Source organism: Tenrec ecaudatus, chromosome 14 (genome assembly GCF_050624435.1).
Source record: "Tenrec ecaudatus isolate mTenEca1 chromosome 14, mTenEca1.hap1, whole genome shotgun sequence".
Taxonomy (NCBI): Eukaryota; Metazoa; Chordata; class Mammalia; order Afrosoricida; family Tenrecidae; genus Tenrec; species Tenrec ecaudatus.
In genome coordinates this window covers 97756321-97779240 of record NC_134543.1, presented here as the reverse complement: position 1 = coordinate 97779240, position 22920 = coordinate 97756321, and the positions used below count along the sequence as shown (strand labels likewise).

The following is a 22920-nucleotide window of genomic DNA, read 5'->3' as shown; positions in this document are numbered from 1 at the left end:
TAAATCAATACAATTTCTCAAATTTATTTTTTCTTAAAGAAGTACTTCTAATCTCTGTCAAAAGGGAGGCGAGGAAAGGCCCCGCCTCCCTTGTAAACACTGAAATACAGATCCGGGAACCAGGGTCGACACACACAAAAAGTGCATTTTACAAAATATCAACTAAAATATATTGTACATGGATTATGCTTCCATTGATTATTCTACCAGCTGCATTTTCAGGTCTGAAAAAAATATTTCCACATCTAAGAGATTTCAAAAGCATTTAAGTTCTGGGCAGTTGACCCTGCCTCTTGGGAGGGGTCTGGGAGTCCTTTCCTGCTGGGCCAGGCTGGGTCCCTTGGCTTCAAGGGAGCAAGCAGGCACCAAGGCTGGCTCTCTAGAGCTCCCCACCCTGCCCCACTACCACTCTGCTAACCTCTCTTCCAGACCCCCGATCCCCAGTTGCCCCCACTGATACCCTCCTCTGAACAGCTTACTCATCTGAGGGGACCCAAGACCCAGGTTTGGGATCGGGCTTCCCCTGCATACATTTGTCACCAAAGTCTCCAGGCCTAACCCCAGCCCCCTGGGCAGTCAGGAGCAGCCTGGTTTCTCATGGATGGCACAGGGCCTCGGGATAGGGTGGGTGGCTGGGGGACCTGAAGATTCATTTACACTGCTCTCCCCGGCCCCTGCCCACCAACTGTCCTCACCCAGTGCTAGCTTCTCAGCTTGTCGAGTCTTTGTGGGCTCCTCCCCACGGGCAGGGCCTTCGCTGCCCGCCTCGGCTCCTGCCCCTAGGCGTGTGGCCTTGCAGGTTCCCCAGCAGCCAGACCCAGCCACACCAACTGGCTCTTACCCATGCTCCTCTTTGGTACAAACAGGGAATGCCCAGGACTCGCCAGCCCCCTCTCAAGGAGCCCTAGGGCCAGGATATCAATGGCCAACCTATTCCAGGGAGCAGTATGAGGTGAGAACAGGGGCCCCGGGAGACCGGACCCAACTGGAAAGCTCCCCGAGTGAGAGGCTGCAGGCTCAGCAGGTCTGCAGACGGATACAGTGTTGATCCTCCTGGGATGGAATTAGTGCAATCTACAAAAGACTAGGGTCTGGGCTGGCAGGGCAGAGGGGCACAGCACTCCTTTGGTTTGATTTCGGGGGGTGTGGCTTGAAGAGTCATGTGTGAACTTCTGCAAGAGGCTTCCTAGAACCTCAAAGTGTAAGGCAAGAGGAAAAGTCGTCAACAATTCAGGTAGCAATTTTCCTTGCCCCTGCCCACCTCCCTTCCCCAGCCCCCATCTGATCTCCCATACTCCAAGTTAATCAGGTAATGTCTGGGAAGCCAGATCTGCTGGAGGGGGGGGGGGCCTTGGGGGAGGGGAGCAGGAGGGTGGCTCTAACTAGTGGGCCACCCCGTGACTGTGAAGGCCCGGTCAACTTGTCCCAGCACCAGGGGCTGCTTCGGGGGCACGGGAGGAGAGCCAGGGAGCAGCCCCAGCCCAGGAAGAGGGAACCAACCGGTGGCTCTCTGGGCCTCAGAGGGAAGTAGCTCAGAGCTATGCCCGGGTCTGGGAGGGCCTGGTCCCCGGCTGGCGGGGAAGCAGCGTGTCACAGTGGGCGAGGTAAAGCTGGCTTCCACTCCTCCTGGGAGGGACCTGGGGGGAGGCTGCAGGCCCGGCCCAGCCCTGGAGAAGATGGCTTCTCCTTAGGGGCCAGGCTGAGGTTCCCCGTGCTTTGCTTCAACCCTGGCTTTCCCTCCCCACCCCACAGGGCCCAACATTAGGCGGGGCCCCTGCTCTCCACCCCCACCCCAGGAGGACCACAGGTCAGCAACCTCAGGCCCCTGTGGCTCCCACACCAAGTGCTGTGCTTCAGGCAGTGGCCCTGCCCCAAGCCTGCTGGCCCGGCGGCCCAGGCTGAGCAGGAGGCGGCTACTGGGGGTTCTTGAGGATGCGGCCATGGCGGAAGTCATAGACATGGCGGCAGAGGAACACCAGCTCAGGGTCCGTGTCCTCGGGCACTGTGCGGTGTGGCGGGGTGGAGTAGTCTGAGGAGGGGGGTACCAGCGCTGTCTTCCGGCTGGGGAGACCCTCGCCTCGGCGCTTGGCCATGGCACAGAATCTGCAAGGACAACATTTGCTATCAGTACCACAGCCACCGGTGCTGGCAGGTCAACCCCTTCCCACTCCGTCCAGTGCATTCTCTGCTCTTCACGCTTGGCCTGGTGGCTGGGCCCACTCTGCCAAGGGCCAGGTCATCTTCTCGGACATAGAGAAGCCACACCTGCCTGGGCTTCCCCCTCCCACACATCTGCCCATTCTCCTGGAGTTTCCCCCAAAGCAGTACTGCCACACCCCTTCCCCAACTCGGCCTCAGTGAGGCCGCAGCCCCTTTCACCTTTGGAAATACACGCAGAGGGTATAGGCACGGCTGTGAGGCAGGGAGCTCTGGGGGGTCAGGCCCAGGACGTACCAGGGCAGAGGGAGAGCCCCTCTGGGGGCCCCAGGCAGCCTTGGGAAGCCTGAGGATGCAGGCACCACCCACCTGCAGTACTCGGCAAAGGTCAGCACGTAGCACTTCTCCTCGATGCAGGCCACACTGTTCTGGTCCTGATGTCGAGATGCAAACACTTCATTCTGCAAAGGCTCAAGGGGAGACAGCAGGAGGTGAGTGACGAGGGCTGGAAAGCACCGGCCTGACCTCCAGCTACTGACGACACCAGAAAGCCAGGGAACTTCCCTGGAAATTCAACGCAAGCATTCCTCACTCAGCGCCCCAAGGCGCTTCTCCTGGGCCCTGCCTGCCCTGCCCAGGAATGGCCAGCCACCTGCTGACCCCGCTCCTGTCACCAGTGTTGCAGTTAAGATAAAAAGCCGAGCTAAGGGAACAAAGAGCCCTGGTGGCAGAGGGAGTTCTACGTTGGGCTGCTAATGGCAAGGTCAGCAGTTCAAACCCTTCAGCCACTCTTGGGGAGAACCCAGACCTGCTGCTCCCATCAAGATGACAGCCCCAGAAATCCTAACGAGGCCGCTGTCTGTGCGGCTGAGTCAGCCCGGTGACAGAGGGTTTGGGGTTTAAAGGAGCCAAATCAAAGCTGAGTCTGAATAGGGACTAGTCCCCTTTCACAGGATACAGCTAGGGCGGTTACGAGTCTTCACTCCCGCCCCCCCCCCCCAGGTACGTCCTGCCCTCAAGGGCTCACTTTCATTTAGAGGTCACTGTGCAGACACCCCAGTCCCTTCTCCAGGTCGCTGTTGGCTGGAGTCCGGGGCTTGAATACTCACAGTGTCCCTGGCCCAGGTCACAGCCACCCCACTGGACCATTCCTCCCTCCCTGATCTAAGTAGCAGGCAGCTCACCTCGTGCATGCTGGGACTTCGGCCTCCCTGTAAGTGCTCGGGTCTGTAATACCACAGGAGACTCATCATCAGCTCTCCTGGGGGGAGGATAGCAGAAATGGTCATGGCTCGAACTGGCAGCCCCAAATTACTCACACAGGCAGGCAGGCTGGCCCGCTGCCCTGGAGGGTGACCCAGCCTCTATGCCTGGGCCAACTTTAAGGCCTCAGTCACCCAGGTCCCCTGGCCCAGGCTAAGCCTGGCACACAGGGGTCTGGGATGCTGCTGGGTGGAGGCACAAGGCGGGAGGAGGCACTGACAGGTGAGGTGGGGGGACAGGCGCCAACCCCTGGTGGTTGGGAAGGTTAAAGAGCTGACCTAACCCGAGCCACAAGGTCATCCACAGCCCTGGCCAGCAGTCAGACTGCAGCTGAGTGGCCGAAGGCAGGTTTTGTGCCAACAGGGCAGGGAGTCTCAGGCCCAGGCCCTTAGAGTCCTGGAGAAGTCGGCTGACCCTCGGCTAAGCCAGCGGGGGTCTACCTGATTCCGGGTTCTCCCAGAGTGCAGAGATCTTGGCCACGTAAGGGGTGGACGTCTTCCGGGGGCCTGACTTGAGGAGGACCGTGTCCCGCACGCGGATCATCTCTCCGTGCCGTTCCACTGCCTGGTAGCTTTTGCGGATGGCTGGTTCCGGTTCATCCTGGGCAATGAGCCAAAGACACAAATAGGCCGAGGGGCCACACTTGGCGTGAGGAGGGACAGCCGGAGGCAGCAGGGAAGATCACCCTCGGCTCAGGAAGCCAGCCAAGCAAAGGCGGTGGGAAAGCGCAAAGGTGCTTGCATGCTGCAGCCCACCCGGTAGAGGAAGAGGCGGGGAGCGGGCAGGCCCCCGTCTGCCGCAGGCTCTCCTGCTCCATGTCCCCAGCACTGGGGTCTCTCAGGCGCCTAGTGGCCCAGTCTGCATCTGAGCTAAAAACGACCATTACTTTGCCCACTGCAAAGCCTCAGTTTCCTCATCTGGAAATCGAAGATACTCATGAGACCCTGGAGCATGTTCAGGCAGACATTCTTTCACCCCCTCAGATGGTCCTGCGTCAGCAGTTCTCAAACACACCTCCTATCTGAGGCGCCAGCCCAAGGGTCCTCCATGTTATGAGGCAGGATGCAAGGGGCAGCGTGAGCAGAGATGGGAGGTGCCCAAGGTCAGTGACAGGCAGGGCAGCCGCCAGCTGCAACTGTGGGCCCTGATTCCCCAGGGCTAACCAGCACGGGCTCCCTAGAGACAAGGGAGCAGTTGGGCCAGCATGACTGGTTCCCAGGGATAAGTGAGCCAGAGACCCTGGAGCTCTGGCCAGGGGTTTCTGGGACCACCCCTGCTCTCACCCCGCAGCTAAGAGCTAGCACTCACCAAGACATAGACAGCCTTCTCACAGGCAGCCCCAACAGGCACCCAGCCATTTGTGCGGCGACGGCGACGGCGACGGGGACGGGGGCGCTGGACGCGTGACTGCTTGGGGTGGCTGGGCCTGCGGGTGGCCTTGCTCCTCACAGTGTGTCTGCAGCCAGAGCCCGTGCGCAGGCCGGACTTGGAACCGCTGGGAGGCTTGGCGCTCTGAGGGCACGCACGGGCTACAGTTTGGGGCTCCGAGGTGGGCGTCTGAAGATGGGGGACGGGCTCTGCTGCAGGTGGCACACTGGGCACAGGGCACCCCAAGAGGGGGTGAGCGGGTGAGGCTGGGTGGCCAGCTTCCAGGCGAGGAAATTCCAGCTGGCCCAGGGACCTGCAGCCTTCTGGGAAAGGACAGAGGGGTCAGGCTGGGCAGATAACCATAAGCCGAAACCTAGCATCGCCCGCCTTTTACCCGAGCCTGCTCCTGTCTTCCTTCTCAGTGTGAACCCAGAGCACTGAGGTGGTGGGTGGGGTCAGGGCCCTTTCAGGTGACAGAAAGTTCTCTCAGAGCCATCCAGACCTGCCACCTTCTACATGCACGACTTGTTACGCCACTTGACCCCCCTCAGAGCCTGCAATGGTAATAAACCAAAACTAAACCCACCCACCCGCCAGAGTGGAGGCCAGCTGGGAGCGACCCTGTGGGACAGAGTGGAACTGCTGCTGGCAGTTTTCCAGGCTGTAAATCTTTACAGCAGCACAAAGCCGAGCTTTCCCCCAGTGGCTGGTGGTTTCAAACCAGCGATCTTGTGCTTCGCACCGGACACGTAACCCACGACACAAGATCAGCAGTAGCTGCAGATGCCATATAGTTTACCAGGTGTTTTTTCTCATCGCCATAGGAACTCATTTCATCCGTAGACCAATGCTGTGAGGTACGGACCACCATCACGTCTATTACACAGGTCCTGTGGCTAAAGTCACATGACAAGGCCACACGGCTCGGGAAGTAGGAGAAGTGAGATTTCACCCCAGGCCGTCTGGCTCCAGTATCTGCACTCAATCATAGGCCACAGCACAGCACTGACCCCAAGGGTCAAGAGCTTCAAACGGAGCCTGGCCGTGTTTAGCACCGTGATTAGTAGGGTGAGGATGCCGGGGCTGTGGGTCCTGCCGGCTAGGCACCCAGAACTGGGCAGTGGGGCAAAAGAACGGGGTGTTTTCATCACTTAGAGTGCCAACTCGCATCAGAGCCTGAAATACCCAGTCTGGCCAGAGGCTACTCGTCTATAAAGTTGTTTTATAGACCCCTACAAGAAGAGGCGCAGGGGGAGGGGAGAACCCTGGGAAGGCTGTGCCCCTTAGCTGCCCAGTGGCAGGAGAAGCTGCGGGCCACTCTGGCCAGAGTGGCTCTGGTCATCCCATTTCCACTCAGGAACCAGGGAGGAAGCTAGGCAGGGCAGGTGAGGACATTGGGGTGAGAGAGGCAATTGGCGTCTCACCAGCTAGGGTGAAGCCCCTCAGGGATGCTGGTCTCTCATTATGAAGGCAGACACCAAAGCCATCATCCACTCATAAGCAAGGGGATGCCAAGGGTGTAACGCTGCCTTATGGCAGCTGCCAGTGCCCTGGGGCAGGGCACAGCAAGCCTCTGGCCGGCAGACGGCCAGGCCAGGAGGAAGCAGCAGCTGTGCTCAAGGAGGGCACAGGGACCATCACGGAACGGCTTGACAAAAGTCCTTGGGATCCACGCCCAACTTGCTATTCAGTCTCAAAAGGAGTCACCAAGCAGGGAGGGAGGAGAGCTGTTCTGGGCACAGCCCCACTGCCACCTCAGTGTCACTTCACCGCCTGGCCAGGAAATCTCCAGAAACTTCCTCGGCAGAGCAGAGCTGAGCCTGGCCCCTTTCCTGGGAGTGCTCCCTTGCAGAGCCTCCTGCCTCCCAGGTCAGACCCCCAAGAGTTCCTGCCCAAGACATAAAACACTCTCCCAGGGTGCCATGTCTCAGGGCACATCCTACACCCCAGGCAGACTCACCTGCTGTAAAAGGAATCTTGTAGGGAAAGCCGCCACAAGTAGTGCCAACATGGGGCAGTGGCAACACTCCACAAAGGCCGTAACTACTTGCTCCAGAGTCCTCGCTGGAGCAGTATCGAGAAGAGCCCCAGGGGGGGTGCTGTAAAGGGGTGCCCACTGGCACGGACCTTGGGGACAAGAGGAGCCCCTCACTTTGTGCCACCACTGGGGACAGCTTGCCCTCAGGTAGCATGGAACAGGAGGAGTAGGCCCTGCACTGCAGCCCATCTTGGCCACAGTATAGGTAGAAGCTACCGAGAGCAGTGAGCTCAGGCCCGCCACTGAAGTCGGCAGGGTTGCCAGGCATGGGTAGGGGGGACAGCTGGGGTGCAGGGAAAGAAGGCTGGTGCAGTTCCTGCTTGGGGGCAGGTGACTCTTCACCTGGGCGCCCAGGCTCCGGCTTCAGGGCTGCCTGCCCACCCATCAGCAGGGGTGGGCGGGGGTGCAGGCCCAAAGGGCTCTCTAGGGCCTTGCTCAGGGGCTGGTACAGTGGTTGGATGGATGGCCCATTTGGGGTGGCAGATGGCTGCGGCCCTTCAGGGCACTCTTGCCAGCTAGGGGGGCCTGTGGCCTCTCCAGAGCTGGGTCCCTGACGAGCCTTGGGAAAGGTCTTGCCATTGTTGGCCTTGGCCCACTTTGGCCGTAGGGCCTTGGGTGCCAGGAGCTCAGCGGAGCGCCCATCTGCTTCAGGGTGGGCACGAGGTGGGCGCAGGGGCAGCTCCCGCTCTTGGCTCAACTTCAGAAAAGCGGCTGCGTTTAGGCTGGCCAGTCTCTTGGGAGCTGAGTCACCTTCCCGACGGGCACCTTCATCTGGTGCTGGCTCTGGGGACAGGTCTCGACTTCCTCCTCCGAGGTCACCTAGCCGGGGTCGCTTCTTGGAGGACCAGCTCCCAGTGGCCCGGTCTCGGTTCCGGTGGGGTTCTCCCCCTCGGCTGCGGCGGGCACCCCCCAGGCTGCTGGTATCCTCCCGCTCCAGCAGCAGGTTGTTGAGGGCCTCCGCGTTGAGGGAGGCCAGGCGCCGTTTGCGGGGCTGGGCGAGGCCAGAGTCCTCACTGGATGGGGCTGGGCTGGGCGGCTTAGGCAGGTCAGGGGGCATCTCGTCGGCCTCATCTGCGCTCTGAGGACCCGCCACACTCTCCAGGCGGGTCAGCAGCACTTTGCAGGCCTTGGGCTTCTCAGGCACTAGAGGCCGCTTCCGCAGTGGATAGTTCTTGCGGCGCCCGGGGAGGTGTCTGGGGCTCTCAGGCACGCCTGGCTCAACAGCCTCGGCCCCCTGCTCCATATTGCTGTTGTCGATGGGCAGCGGTGCCCCGTGACCCGTGGGCCCCGAACTCAGTATGGGAAGGGACTTCCTCCGAGTGTGAGTCATGGAACACCCCCGACCTGCAGGGTAGAAGACAGGCAGTGAGGGGAGCCCCTTGGGCCAGGCAGGTCTAATCTGCAGGACCACTTCTGCTGCTCCTGCCCCTCCTGCAGTAGCTCAGCCTAGCTCCGCCCCATCTCTAGCCTGGCATTTCAGGGAGCCCCTCTCCCAGGGGTGAAGGCCCAGTGGGGCCAGGCGACCAGCAGTGGTACAAGGACTGCTCTGCTCACCTACCATTCATTCAGCTTGGCGTCCTTCTCTGAATGGGGCCAGTGGAGAGCAAATAGTGCAATGCCGACTGACCGTGGGCTTAGAGGAGATGGAGCTGGAGGCAACCATGCTCCTTCTGCTCCCTCTGTCTCCCCACAGAGACCACCACATGGCAGGATGAGGCTCTGACCCAAGCCAGGCTGAGGGCCTGGGGGTGGAGACCCCTCTAGTGTTAGCAGCCCTCCTCCCGTCTGGACCTCCTAAGAGTGAGGACTGCGAGGTGGGGAACCTGCCCACTGGGGGTGGGGTGGAGGCTGTGCAGGGGAAGGCAAGTCCATCTGCTGAGAACTCCCTGCCCAGTAGGCCTAGTGGCTCTCTCTGGAAAAGTCCCACAAAGGTTGGAGACCCGAGCCTCATGGGCGGGCTCAGCTAGCCCCAGGGTGATCACAGCTTCCCTGGGACTCTTGGGGTGGGGTGGGGGAGGAGGAGTGGTAGGCTTGGCAGTGCCCCAGGGAGGCAGTCAGGGAGCCTGGGGCCCATGTCCTCCTGGGGGTTAGGAGACTTATGGACTTGCACACTGGTCTTTAAGCTTCTGGCAGCCACAAGTCGGAAGATGGGGGTATCTAAGAGAAGAGCTGAAGCAGGGCCCTGGGAAGCTGCCCTGTGGTCCTGCCTAGCTCCTCCAGCTCTCTCCTTGCAAGCCAGATGCCAGGCAGAGGAAGGGGGGGAGGTGGGGCGAGCTGCTGAGTATGTCCTCAACTCGACATGATCCCCAAACTCTTGCTCAGCGGAGCACCCCTCAACATTCCCCAGGGGCAGTCCCGAGGGAGAGGCCAGCAGGAGCTGGCAGGGAACTGAGAGCTGACTCGGCTAGGGCAGTGAGGGACCAAAGGGCCCAGGGAATTCAGTGGTCAGACCAGTCAGCTGTTTATTCCCTGCACATGCCCCAACCCACAGCACGGGCATGGCCAAGGAAGGTGCCAGACAACTCTCTGCCCCTCCCCAGGCACCCTGTGACCCCCCCCTCCCCACTTTGCAGGACCAGGCCTAATGTCCCCACTGCTTTTGTTATTCACACTCCTCCACAGACAGACAGCAGTCCCTGCTGCTCTGGGATTTAACCCTGAAAGTCCCAAGCCCCAGGGCTCCTAGGGCTTGGTGAGCCCTTCCCAGCCAGTTCCTTTGGCTGTGGGCCAGTGGCTGGGGTCACTGGGTACCTCTCTCCTGGGACGTGCAGCACCAGTTGAGAAAGAGCACAGTGAAAACCAGGCTGAGGGCAGCGTGGGCGACCCTCACCCCTGAGAAAGGACTTGGAAAACTGGAAAGGGGAGGCAGCGTGCCAGGTGCTGCTCTGGCCACGTGGGTGCGGGGACCTACCACTGTCCAGAGACGGGGCCCTGGGGAGACACAGAGGAGTCACACAGACAAGTCCATCCACTCCCGAAGCGCATGCAGGAGCACTCAGAAAGATTGCTGACATTCTGCCGGCGCCCGGGCCCGGGCCCTTCCTGCTGCACCCCATCCCTGTGTGCTCACAGCGTCACAGCGCCAGCGGTGGCTGCGCACACACGGAGAAGCACAAGCACATCTGTTTTCCTAGGAAAGCCTAGGTCCAGCCCTTCCCCACCCCCAAATGGGCCTGGGACAGAGAATGCTCGCACAGACAGACCAGAGCTGAGCTGGGGCCGAAGCCCCTCCACTGGCCCCGTGTGACCAGAGGAGTCCAGCCTGGGGATGGCTGGGGGCCAAGGCTGAGGTCACCTGGGCTTGTGGCCTTGGAGGACATGGATACCAAGTGCAAGGAGGGGGCAGACAGGAATGAGAGAGGATGCACAGGGAGGTGAGAAAGAATGGACAGTGAGTCTGGCTGAGGGCATCGTGGGCGCCCTGGCCTGTGTGATAGCTCTTAGGAGGCAGAGGGGGACCCCTCAGCCTGCGCCTGGCAGGATGGTCCCAGATCCGGGAATCCTTCCCTCCCTCGGTGCTGTCTCAACATACACAAGGTCTGCAGCAGGAGGGACAAAAACCTCAAATACACCCCTTCTACTTGCTGGAGCCTCTCCCCAGAACCTGGGAACACGTTTCCCAAGGACTGTTCTTTCTACACGGCCGCCTCCAGTCCCTCAGGGACACACACAGGGTGGCCTCTAAATCACAGGGTGCGACTCACACTTCTGAATCAAGCTTAGGAGCCTCTTGCTAGCCTCCTGTGAATCTGCCACATCCCCAGTCACCTGCTAAAAACACCCAGGGCCAGCAGAAGCTCAGTGCAAAACAACGGCAAGCTTTCATGTGGTGCCTGTCCTGCAGGCCTGGAGGAAAGGCTAGGGTCTCCTGCCTGCCTCTCCTCTCAGCTGGGCTGTGTCTTTGTGAGTCATGCTTTGAAGGTGTACCCATGTGAACTTAGGAGGCAGCTTTTCCCTGGGGCGGGGCTGTTTCGAGGGGCTCCCAGCCTGTTGGAGGAGGGAGAGCTCAAGAGAGCTGAGGATTTCTCCCACTGGTCCTCTTCAGTCCCTCCCATTTACACAGAAGCTGAGCTGGGAACTTTCCACCCCTGCCAAGAGCCCAGGCACACCTGGGCTCCCTCAGCCTCGCCCTCCTTGCCACCCTCGTCCTCCTCCTCTACAAGAGACCTTGGCCTCCCAGGCACAAGTGGCCTGGAGAAGGCTCTCCTCAGGGCAGGCTGTGGCTCACCTAGAGCCAATCAAGCAAGGTCTCTCCACAACTGCATCCGACTGCACGGGCGGGGAGAGGAGAATCATGGGGCAAACAGAAGGGGGTACACAACAATACTGCTCTCTGCAGAAAGGAAGGATGACCTATCTCTTACCCTTAATCCTCAAGACCCTTTGGGCCTTTGGGAGGGGGCCAGAAGGGGAGAGCATTGGGGGGGAGGGGGGGAACCACAGAGGTTGATGGCTGGAGGGCAGGTGACAGCGGCTATCATTCCCCTAGCAGATGCTAAAGGACAAGCCCAGCCCTCAGCCCTCGCTATTGCCTGCCTGCCTGCTATCGAGCTTAGGCCATAACCCCAACTCCAGTAGTAGGATTTCAGGCCTTGGGGCTCTGCCCACTGCTCTTGCTGAATTGCCTCTCACCCTTTCCATTGGAAATTCTGCTTTGGGGGCTTTCTGGATGGTTTTTACTGGGAAGAGAAAATTCAAGGAGGTCTTAGGCAGAGACGGACCTAGGTGGAGACCAGGATGGGTTATGACCCAAGCCACCTCCCTTCAATGACAGCTAAAGCCATGCAACTGTCACTCAGTAAAGGAGCGCCCTCATCTGCACCACCCCCCGCCCCCGCGGAACCAGCTTTTCACAAGCACGGACCATTACTTGGACTTTCCATGAAAAACAAAACAGCAAGAGCGCAACTGGCACAAGGAGCCCAGGCGCCTCGGCAGGAATTTCCTCGTGGATGCCACCTCAGGGTCTGACAGGTGAGACCAATGGAGTGCCTCCGGTACAGCCAGGGCAAGGTGTGGCCGGGACCATGGGAAGAACACAGGCTCTGGACCAAGCAGATGTGGACTGATAAATGCCAGCTCCACCTTTGAGGGGCACCTTAATTTCCCTGAACTTCTAAAATGAATTTGCCAGTAAGGGGTGGGGAGGATTACGCAGTCCCTCCCCAGGAGCCCCCTGCCTGGAGCTGGAGATGCAGTGAGCAGTGCATAGGGTTGTCCCCGTCCCCCGCGCCGCCCCCCGGGGTGGGGGGTCCTTGCAGTTCCATAGGGCAGGAGCTCAGGGCAGGCACCCCTGGTCCCCAGGTGGCAGTGACGAGAAAGGTGAAAAGCCAACTTGCCCCTCAGCTCCCTGTCCCTGGTGGAGGCCTGAAGGGTGAGGGGCTCAGTTTACAACCCAGGGAGAGGGCAGGGGCAGAAAGAAACCGCAGTTCTGTGCTGGTGACAGGTAAGCTCCTCCGCTTCATCTAAAGAACAAGGGGCAGGCTTGCTGCTGGCTCCCTGGCTCCGCTTGACTGCTTCTTCAGTGTAGGCACCCTGCCTGAGCAGGAGTCTCAGCCCCAGCAACCCCTGGAGAGATCGGTGCCCACCTGGCCTCGCTTGCTGGAGCACTCGCTCCTCTCTGCAATCTGGCTGCAAACCAGAAACACCTGGGCAGGAGGCAGGCCACACATCCAAAGGAAGTCGCCTAGCCCACTTGGACACAGACTTGTTTCACAGACTGCCCTCAGAGCTAGTGTCCATCTGAGATGCCAGAGCCCACCTCCTGGAGACACCAAGCTGCTATGTGGCTGGTCAGGCCACCTGATCATCATACTTCAGTGGGGGCTCTTGGGAGCCTAGAGGCAGGATCAGGCCTTGGGGAAGGCCCACCTGCAACCCACACTGGGTCTGGTGTGCTGGCCAGCTCAACCCAGCAGTCAAGTGCCATCTTCGCCTATCTTTTCCACTCGGGCCAGTCCCAGCAAGAGACTCCCAGAGACACGGGCCTAGGGAAGGCATCCTGAACTTCCTTTTTCTTAGCCTTGGTGGCACAGCCACACATGCCACTTCCTAGGACTGTGGCTGACCACACATCCCTTGGAGAGAAGTTTTGACTTGGACAACACCCTGGTGCTGTACTGGTTATGAGTTGGGCTACAATCTGCATAGTTGGCAGTTAAAACTCACCACACTCCAAGGGAGAAAGACTGGGCTTTCTACTCCTGTAAACAGTTACTGTCTTGGAAACCCACAGGGGGTCATGTTGTATTAGGAATACAGGACTATCATAAGAGCAGCATTGGTAGAAACTCTCCTGATGGCTACAGAGTGCCACTGCCCTGGGTTGAGGTGAGGCCTTTCATCCAGGGAGAGGGCTGAGAGAGAGAGCTTGAGCCTGCAAGTCCACAGACGCTCCTGTCGGCAGGGACTCCGGGTCAAGGCACTGGGGGGAGCGCACTGGCCTAAGAGTCGGTTAACCTTCAGATCCCCCAAGTGGTGCGCGGCAAAAGCAGGTATCTACACTTGACCCAGGATTAGGGACTGCAGCACGAAAGCTATTCATTGCCAGGGGCAGGGACATTCAATCATCTTTCACCCCTGAAAAGGTGGTGATAGGTCAGATCAATTTGGGAATCTATACTTTAAAGGCGCATGTCCCTGCTCCAGGAGACCTGCCTTCGCAGAGGACAGCCCCTGTGCATCTGAGGAAAGCAGACCCGCAGATGCAGGCCCCATGACGCCAGGGCATGGTCACTGTGGGACACTCCCAGGCACCGTGCCAAGTGACCTGCGCCCACCACTCACCCACCATGTGTGCTGTTACTGTCCAACGTGGAGGGCAAGGCCCGCAATAGGCTGACTCTACGGTTCACTGTACGTGGGCTTCGCTAAGTGGTCTGCACCTCCCTGAGCCTTTGGCGCCCTGTCTACACAGCAAGACTGTTGTGAGGATCAAAGCAGCCTCGAATGGGTGTGAAGCGCTTAGCAAAGTGCCTGCTATGCAGAAGGTGCTCAATATAAGTTTGTTCCTTTCCCATATTTGTCCAGTACCAAGCTAAGCTTGGAAGGAAGGCCCAAAGACTGATGCATTGGAGTTTGAGATTGTAGGAAGACGGAAGGACAGACAGTGTGTGACAGAGACCGATGGAACACTCAGGGAGCTCACGCCAAGGCAGCCAGGGGCACTGTAGAACGGGAACCTCTGAGAAATTAATAAACATCGGGATTTAGGAAGGGGCACTCAGAAACGTGGCAGTCTTGTGGTGGGAGACATGGTCTTTCCCGGCCCCGACGCTGCTGGTTCTACACCAGGAGACTGGCCCTGGGATGAGTTTCGGGGCCAGCTTCCCTCAAACCCTCCTCCACAGACCCCACACTGTGCAGGCAACTCTACTCCTGAAGGCAGGCCCCATGCTCCAAACAGCTCACGATTCAGGAGGAGGACAATTGTAATAGAGGCAGGTGGCATGAGGTTCAGCTGGGCCAGAGAGCTCCAGCTTCATGGCAGGAAAATCCTCAGGCGACTGACTGCAGAATTCTTTAGAAAATACGGGGCAGGAACTCGCCAACCTGCCCCAGGAACCTGCCCCAGGAACCTGCCCCAGGAACCTGCCCCAGGAACCTGCCCCAGGAGTGTGAAAAGATATGTGTTAGTTCAAACACCAGGAAACCGGGGGCCAAACATGAAACAAAAAGGGAACACACTGTTGAATGGAAAACCCAATTGCTGTGAAACTTTCACGCAAATCACAACAAACAGATTGTTTAAAGGGAGAGTTTTGTGCTTGGCCTCCAGCACACAACCCCAGCCTGCTGAACCAATCACCCCATGAGGAGCCACAGCCAAGGTCAAGCCTCCCCACCACCCCACTAGCAGGGGCAGACCCCACCAATGTTCGAGTGCCCCCACCTTCACGATGCCAGCTCTGTAGGGACAGGCGGGCTGAATGAATGAGCTGTCCACCTGGCCGGCCCCAAAGAACATTTCTACCCCCATGGACTCGGGAAGACAACCTCAGACGGCGCAACATTCCTCCGACCCTGGAGCACAAAGGAATTACGTCTTACTTCATTCAGGAAATATCTCGTTTTACACAACTTGCTTTCACTACCATCACTTTCATTTTCTTAATAACCAGCCCAGCTACGTCAGGGAGACACCTTCCCCTCGAACTGCTTGGCATATGAATGTGGGACGAGAAGCATGTTTGCATCCAGAAAACGACATCACAGACAGCAGGGTGAAATCAGCTGCAAAGACCCTGCCTTGGCGTTGGTAAGTTCCGAGCCCCGCAAGCAGGCGTGGAAGGAAATTCTTGACGGGCAGAGGTTCTGCTTCACCAGAATGGCTGTCTGTCACCCTTCCCTGCAGCCAGCACCACTCAAAGCACACAACATTCACTCTCAATTATCCGCCCAGCAACTCTGAGGGTGCTGTGATCTCTTAAGGAGGAGAAAAACGGAAGTACAGAGAGGTAAAAGGGCACTGGCCTGGCTTCTACTGGGGGGAGAGCTGGGGCCACCCAGGTGTCTATCCCAAAACCCATACTCCCTGTTGCCTCCAGCCGGGGCCCACAGAACAGCTGCTGGATCAGAGCCCAACAGCCCAGAGTAGCTTTCACATTCAATTTTTGGTTTTGATGTTGCCTTAATTACTGACATTGTAGCACATTATTAGCTTTTATTCATTTTCCATCACAAAGGAACTTAGGATGTACACCAGTTTAGCTGGGTTAAGGGTGCCCACAGGCTGGCCGAGGCACATAAACATATTTAAATTTTTGTTTCCACCAAAAAGTTTGCTCAAAGGTCCCTATCTGTCCTGGAAGAGAAGCATGGAGATAGTACTTTTAAAAAATACACTTTGCCCAGATTTTAGTTAATCCAGAAAAAGTATCTGTCTGTACACTTCCTCCACCAATCCAACCAGCCTCATCGTTCTCCAGTGGCAGAGAGGGGCTGCTGGTTCCCACCGGTCTTTCCGTCAACAGCCCCACGCTGACTGCACTATGCCACCGGGGCTTCCACACGTCCTCCCAATCCAGACCGACCTCCAACACATCGACTGTCATTCCTAGTGACCAGGCCGGACAGAGTAGCATTGTTCCACAGGGGTTCTACAGCTCTAAGTCTTTACAGAAGCAGACTGCCTCATCTTTCTCCCTCGAAGTGGCTGGTGAGTTTTGAACCACCGACCTTGCAGTTGACAGGCGAATGCTTAATCCAGCATGCTGCCAGGCCCCTTCGGTTCCCTCTAAACCCATTCAGTCAACGGTAAACTACTTGACCCGGTAAGAATGGAGTTAGCTTTCAAGGCTCACAAAACTGAAGTTCCCCCAAAGCTTTCAGACCCAGCTGTCACTGGAGAAGGGCTTCCAGATGAGCCAGCGCTCTCCTCTGTGGGCAGGATGGTGACATAGGTGCACCCAGTGTAAGAAGCCCAAAAAAGCCCCAGGAGTGGGAGGAATGCAGCAGCGGTCGGCACCTCCCTGGGTCTCTGGGCTCAACATCACAGAAAAGCCTTATCCTGCCTTCCTGGCGGGTGGGGAGAACGGGACAGAAGCTACGTACCTTTCCCCAAAACCCACTGGCAAAGGAACCAACATGAGGAAAATGACTTAGACCCAAGTTCTTGGCACCGTTCCTGTTACCCGAGAAAAGTCACTTGTCAAGTTTCTCATTCAAGCAACTTGGTCATGGTGTCTTAAAAATAAGCCCCCAATTGAAGCTTCAGTAAGGCTGGGAGACTAACCCGCTCTTTTCTTCCTGATGGACTAGGCCTACAGAGGGTCTCTAGGACAATGTTATTGTGTGAGCAGGGGGGGAAATGGAGGAATGGGATGGGACGCTGCTACCAAGTCAGGTAAATAACCACCGTTTCTCCCTGGGAAGATGGGATCTGAAGGGAACCCTCTCCAGGATACCAATCCTGCATGTGACCCTCCCACGTCCTCTGGTCCCATCTTCCAGAACAAGTGTCCTGGCTTCATGGAAGCCCAGGGCCAGGTGGTGCAGAGCACCGGGTAGAGTCCAGGCCTGCTGGCCCTGCAGGCTGCCTGCAGCCTCTCTGCTGAGACTGCTGTTCTTCCTCCTCCTCCTCCCTCTTAGCCATTCCAGTGCCCATTAGTGGCAGTACCAGGAGGTGGGCTGAGGAAACATAAAGGAGCTGAAATTCAAACCAGTGCATTTTCCTCGACTTAGGTGCCTCCCATAAAACCAGGTGGATTTCATCATCCAGGACCCGCTTGCCCTGTCCTGGGGACGTTGAGCAGTCCGGCTCAAGAGGCAGGAGCCACAAAATCCCAGGGCACCAGTTGTCAGGCTCTGGTGCTTCTAATCACCATCAGCTCTTGACTGGAGGCTGGATTTTCTGTCTGTTCAGGGTTAACAGGCACTTCCAGCCAGAGCAGGCCTTGGGGACCTGCAGAGCAGGAGTCAGGGGGCTGCCCTCAGATCCAAAGCACTCGCTCCTTGCCCCTCGAAAGGCCAGCTTGTCCCCAGCCCAATGGCAAGTTCACAAAAGAAGGGAGCCTTGCCAAACTGCTAGCAAATTCCCATAAATAGTTGGGCTGGGGTAGTACCACTTATGTAAAATGCTTCCCCATTGAGAGATGCTGCCTTATTTACATTCTTCACAACCCATTCATAAAAAGGAGTCCCTTTAATGTCGGGGCTGTTCATATAATGCTCCATAAACCCAGCCGCTTCGGCTGGCAGTTTTAGTTCAACGCAGGCTACTTCTCACCTCCGGGGACTTGTTTCCCCTGAAGATTCCCCCCTCCTTAGTGACTCACCTTGCAACAGGGCACTGAGGCCAGATGCTGCCTCTGTGAAGCACAAGACAAAGAAGAACTGATGAAATGAAAGCACAGACATCCTCCTGGCTATTGGGACAGAGACGTGAGAGGAGTGAAAGAAACGAAAGGACAATCCATAAAGAACTCCAGCTGGAGAGATGCATGCTGGGAGTTGGGGCAGTTTCTTCCAGGTTTACAAAAATGATGGTTGGGGATGTCACCTGCTCCGCCAGAGAGCGAGGAAATTTTTTTTTAATCTATAGTAAAAATTAAGAGGAGGGTGCTTTCTACTTTTTCATTTGCATCGTGGGTGAATAAACAAATAAGGCTTGCCCCTGCTTCCTGATAGCAGTATTCTTCTTGATAGAATCATTCTAAGAGGAATACAGTTTAGTTGGGGTGAAGAAACTCGTCCCCATAAAGGGAGGCAGGGCAGGCAGCAAAAACTACTTGAGCAGCTCAGGAGCCCAGGCAAGCAGGAGAAGCATTCTGAGGTAACTTTCCTCTTGCTACAGTAGAAGCAGGAGAGAAGTAGTAGGGTGGGCTTTTTTTTTAATTGACAGGGGAGCGGTCTGCATTGCCATGGAAACTATAAGGGGTGGCCTTCCCACTTAGAAGGGAAATGCTGGTCCATTAATCATCAAACTGGGGCACAAAAGGGAGGTTTGGGGGAAATGGGGTGGATGCACAAATTCTTTTTCACTGCTGCAAACCAGACACCAGTTCTCGCTCCCATTCCCTGCATGGACCAGGGTTGCAGGTAAATAAAACACAGAAGTTCTGTGGGTGCTGGACTCCCAGCATTTCTTTCCACTGGGTCCAGTGTGGGGCTGATCAGGGCCTCGCATGTCAGGGATGCCCCACCACGTTAGCACCCTCCTCGAGAACCAGCTCCGGAAGCCCCATCCACAAGGCCAGGCTTCTTCCATTCTCAGAACTGTGCTTTCTCCCTCCGCATTTACACACCGGAATGAGGAGAGATAAAAACATATGGATTCATTTAGCATGGACAACAAGGAAAATTGCACAAGAGCAGCAAAGTCGGGTGGAGAGAAGGGACTGGTGCAGGAGGAGGAAAACAGAATCACAGGCTTTCCCCATCCATGTCATCTACATGGTGTCCTAGGAGTACTCCACAGGGCGGGATCCCACCAGCCCTGTGACAATTCTTCATTTCCCCCACCCCGACCCTTCCAGGTGAGGATGCCTTTATGCTCACTTTGATAGAACAGGCTGGGAACCTCAAGAGGCTTCTCCTCCATTCCCACCCCAACTCTGCAGCCAACTGCACTTACTCATTCAACAAAAACCACGTGCCCTCCATGAGAGGGGTACTGGAATAGCCACCACAAAAGAACCCGGCACTCATACTGCCCTTGTCTTTCGGAAAACTTCTGACCTACAAACCCCCTCAAAAGATGATCGGTATGCTCTATAATCCAGGGTCGAAGGCTCAGAGGCAGGACACCAGCCTGGAGTGGCCTGAGCTACACTGTGCGAAAGCCTGGGCCCTGAAAGGCAAGGAGGATTCAGGCAGGAGGAGAAGGCAAGGGAGTCCTCTTGAGGGGACCAAAGACACAGAAAGAGAAATGTGTGGGGCACGGCAAGGGGAGGGCCTTATGGTCTGAGTGCAGGGTCTTGAGAGCCAGCCTTACCCTCCAAGGAAAGGGGAGCTATTGCAAGTCTGGGAGGAAGGGTGGGACTCTGGGCATGAGGTGCTTTAGGAAGAACTATATGCACAGGCTGAATCAAAAGGGCTCAAGGGAGTGGGCAGAAAAGGGAGGCTGTAAGAGCACGGGCCTGACATGGGGAGCAGCTAGACACAGGGACCAAAGTGGGTACCCAAAAGAGAGAACTTTATCACTTGCTGTGCTCTCTGCAGCAAACCTTCCTAACACTCTGACTACTGGGAGCGCCCTGGCAGGGACTGCAGCTGCTGGAGGTCCTTCTGGTGGGCACCACAGCAAGTCGCTGCTCTGAAATCATGTATCTTGTCACCCCACAGGAGGCACCGGGACCTTGGGATTCTAGTTCTCTGGATCTTAGACATGCAATTAAATTCTCTGAGAACAAACTTTACTCTCAAGCGTGAGATAATACCTCCCTTCCTCACAGCCTCAACTCCACCCAGGCTGAGATCTAGACCCTCCAGGGGAGAGGGGTGGCCATGGATAACCTCCATGCCCATATCACCCCTTTGCAAAGCTGACAGGCTGCTTTCCCAGGCTAGAATTACAGTTAACCACAGGTGGGAGAGGGCGCTTGAAGACGGTACTCCAACCTGGATTCTCAGCAAAAGTCCGCATTCTAAACAGACAGAGATTCCCAGTCTTTTGGTCCCAACTATGCCATTTGCTGTGAAGTCACATGAGGGGGATAGGGATACAGGAATTCTGTGTGCAAGCGTTTTCACAAATGGGAAAACAGTAGCCATCTTAGAGCTGGGCACTGGCGGGGCTGGAGACATTTACAACTTAAGGTCGTGATTGTTAAGTGTCTTCCAGGCGGCCAAGGGCAGTGGTTGTCCTTCCAGAACATGTGAGTCCCTCTGGACCCCTTCTTGAGGTAAGACATGGAAATGAGGGGAGAGGAAACCTCTCAGGTAACACAAAGGAAAAGGCCCAGGAAATCTTTTTGTAATCATTAAATTCCTGTTGGGTTTATAAACTCAGCTTTTCATGATCCTAGTGGATCCCTCCCTTGGCTAAAGAGAAGTGCTCAAGGCAGCTGTGAATGGACGGCTGAAGCACATTTGAGAGGTGTCCCCAGACCCAATCCAGCTCATTTTCTGCACTCATAAGGCTGCTCAAGGTGGGAGACAGGGATGTCCCAGGCAGGGAAAAACCTCTCTGTCTTAAGCCTACTCTGACGACAGGAAACTCCCAATGCAGCAGACAGGCTCTCAAGCAGCGCCTCTCCGGTCCCACAACCTCACCACCACCGGCCAGGACCCACCGCGATTCCACCATCACCCCTGCCCCTCCGCCTTGGCCGGGTCGACCCCACTCTTCTACAACAGCAAGGCGAAGTGTGGACGGAGCCATGAGCCAGTGCCGCAGCTCCTCCCGGCGGGAGCCTCGGCCCCCGCAGTCCCCGGGGCAGAGTCCGGGCCCATCACCCGCCCCTCGGGGTGGGTGGCTCGAACTCGCTCCCCTCCCGGACGCCACCACCTGCGTCCGCTCCGGCGCCGCCTTTGTCCGGCGCTGAAGCGCCGAGCGGGCCGAGAGGGTAGACCTCACCCGGCACCCGGCCCCTAGCCCCCAGGAGCGGTGACAGAGCCTGCAGGCTGAGACCAGGCCGGCTGCGAGCACGGGGTCCTGCTGTCACTTGGAGGAGGTCTGACAACTTCGATCCCCCCCCCCCCCCGCCCGCCCCACCTCAGACTCGGCCGCCGCCCGGCACGGTCCCTGCTGGGCCTCCCGCGGCCCACACCCCGCTTCTCGAACCGGTCCCCTTCCGTCTTCGGCGCCTCCTTCCTTGCAGCCCGATCAGGTCCGGGCCACACTACCCCTACCCCCGGCGCGGCCCCGTCCTCTGCCCCCCGCCCCCCGCAATAATAGGCGAGCTCCCCGCGCAGAGGGCGGCCCCCCCACCTCACCCAGAGCCGGTGATCCCGAGGCGCCACCCCCGGCCGCGGGCCCCTTGCCTTGGGGACCACGATGGGGGAGGGGGCGCGGCGGGGCGGAGGGGGCCTCGTCGTCAGCACAGCACACTCGGCAGCGAGCCGGCTCCGCGGTGGGGAAACGACCTGCGTCCTCCCGCTCTCCGAGGCCGGGACGCCCGCGCTCCGCCGCCGCCCGGCCAAGCTGCCACCCTGCGGCCGCCACCTACCCCGCCCCCGGCCTGCGAAGCAGGCGGCCCCCGGGGCTGTCACCTCGAGGCGCGCCGCGCTCCCCGATGGCGGGACCGTGGCGCCGGACCCGGGGGAGGGAGGCGGAGCAAGCGGGCGGGCGGCCGCACCTGCTTCGCGTCGTCCGTCCGTCCGTCCGTCCCTTCCCGGGCTGGCGGGGGCGGCGGTGAGGCGCGCTTGGTGGGGCGCGCTGACGGGCGGTCGGTCCTCTCCCCCTTCGCTCGCCTGTCTCCCTTGCTCGCTCGCTCGCTCGCTCCCTCCCTCCCGCTCCTCCCCCCCCCTCGACCCCGGTCCCCAGCTCACCGGGACGGGCGGCGCGGACGGCGCGGTTCTGGGCGCCCGAAGGCCCCGGCCGGGCTGGAATCCGGCGGCTGGAACCCCCCGGGGGCGCTCAATTCCCGGGCTCCACGCTGCTGCGTCAGCGCCTCCTCCTGGGGGCCGGGGCCGGGCGGGCGGAGCGGGGGCCGCGTCCGGGCGGGGCCGTCGGAGGGGCGGGAGCGCCTGGCCGGGGCGGGCGAACGGCGGGGGCCGGACGGGCGGGGCAGGCAGCCGGACGGGCAAGCGGCGGGGGCCGGGCTCCGGGATCCGCTACGCCGCTCGCGGTTCCCCCACAAACTCCCCGAGAGCGGAGCCTCCGCCGCCCTCCTTCCTGCTTCCTCGTCCGCAGCCAATCAGCGGTTCGCCCCTCGGCCAGCTCCGCCAATCAGCCGCCCCGTCCTGCGCTGGCCCCGCCAGCCAATCAGGCCCTCGGCTCCCCCTCCCGGTCTCCGACCAATCAGAACCGTGGGTCGGTCGTCCCGACGCAGGGGGCAGCACGAGGCGGCCGGGGGAGGCGGTGCGGGGAGTGGTGGGGCCTGGGGGGAGGGGTACGGTGCCAAGGGTGGTGGGGGACTGATTTCCTTTGCCGGCTTCTTGGGTTTTTTCTATGTCTCCAGAGCCTGAGCCCGTATCCCATGGTGACCCGACCCTGGAGCCCTAATCCCCCAGCTGCAAGCCCCCCACCCACGAGAAATCTTATCTCGCCCCCCCGCCCTGACCATCACCCCTCTACATCCCTCTTCCTTCTTACCCTCCTCCCCAACACTCCCTGAAAACTGCGGGCCGGGGAACACCCCACCCTCACCAGTGGCTTCTGCCCCTGGGGCAAAGCTTCGGGAAGGCCAGCGGAAAATCCTGCGCGGACAACCCCCCTTTCCCGCAGAAAGGGCCCCAGACTCCAGCGAGAGGGCCCCGACTTGCCGAGAAGCCCCTCCCGCCCTTGCCTCATCTTTCCGACTTCCCTGCCTGCCACGTCTCCTTTCCTTTCAAGCAAGGTCGGTCCTGGCTCGGTAACCCCTCACCCGCATCTCTTTTCCCCTTCACCGACCACCCCTCATCCCAGTACCTACTTCATCCTCCTCAGGAGCGGGGTGTGGAACCCCCATCCATTTCCAGCTAACAGCAGAGCCTGGTCTCTGAGCCCATGA

The 22920-nt window shown here is 58.7% G+C and overlaps 1 protein-coding gene across 2 annotated transcripts; it reads right to left on the bottom strand.

The window, feature by feature from the left end:
• LOC142425673 (bromo adjacent homology domain-containing 1 protein) lies at window positions 1-22129 on the bottom strand. Of its 2 annotated transcripts, none has more exons than XM_075530986.1 (7): window positions 21758-22129; window positions 6749-8170; window positions 4729-5111; window positions 3861-4020; window positions 3342-3418; window positions 2527-2627; window positions 1-2103 (listed from the first exon to the last, which is right to left on the bottom strand). In XM_075530986.1, the coding sequence occupies exons 2-7, from the start codon at window positions 8154-8156 to the stop codon at window positions 1914-1916; spliced, it is 2319 nt and encodes a 772-aa protein (XP_075387101.1). In that variant the 5' UTR covers window positions 8157-8170; window positions 21758-22129; the 3' UTR covers window positions 1-1913. The 2 variants fall into 2 exon arrangements, with proteins under 2 accessions (XP_075387101.1, XP_075387102.1); XM_075530987.1 differs by having other exon boundaries at window positions 2527-2618.
• Between the last annotated feature and the right edge of the window lie 791 nt (window positions 22130-22920).

Excerpts from the sequence above, each read along its gene's own strand:
- LOC142425673 (XM_075530986.1), bottom strand. The coding sequence starts at position 8,156 with ATGACTCACACTCGGAGGAAGTCCCTTCCCATACTGAGTTCGGGGCCC. Across the intron at positions 3,419-3,860 it reads CTGGGAGAACCCGGAATCAG|GAGAGCTGATGATGAGTCTC; the intron begins GTAGACCCCCGC and ends TCCTCCCCCCAG. Across the intron at positions 2,104-2,526 it reads ACCTTTGCCGAGTACTGCAG|ATTCTGTGCCATGGCCAAGC; the intron begins GTGGGTGGTGCC and ends TTGTCCTTGCAG.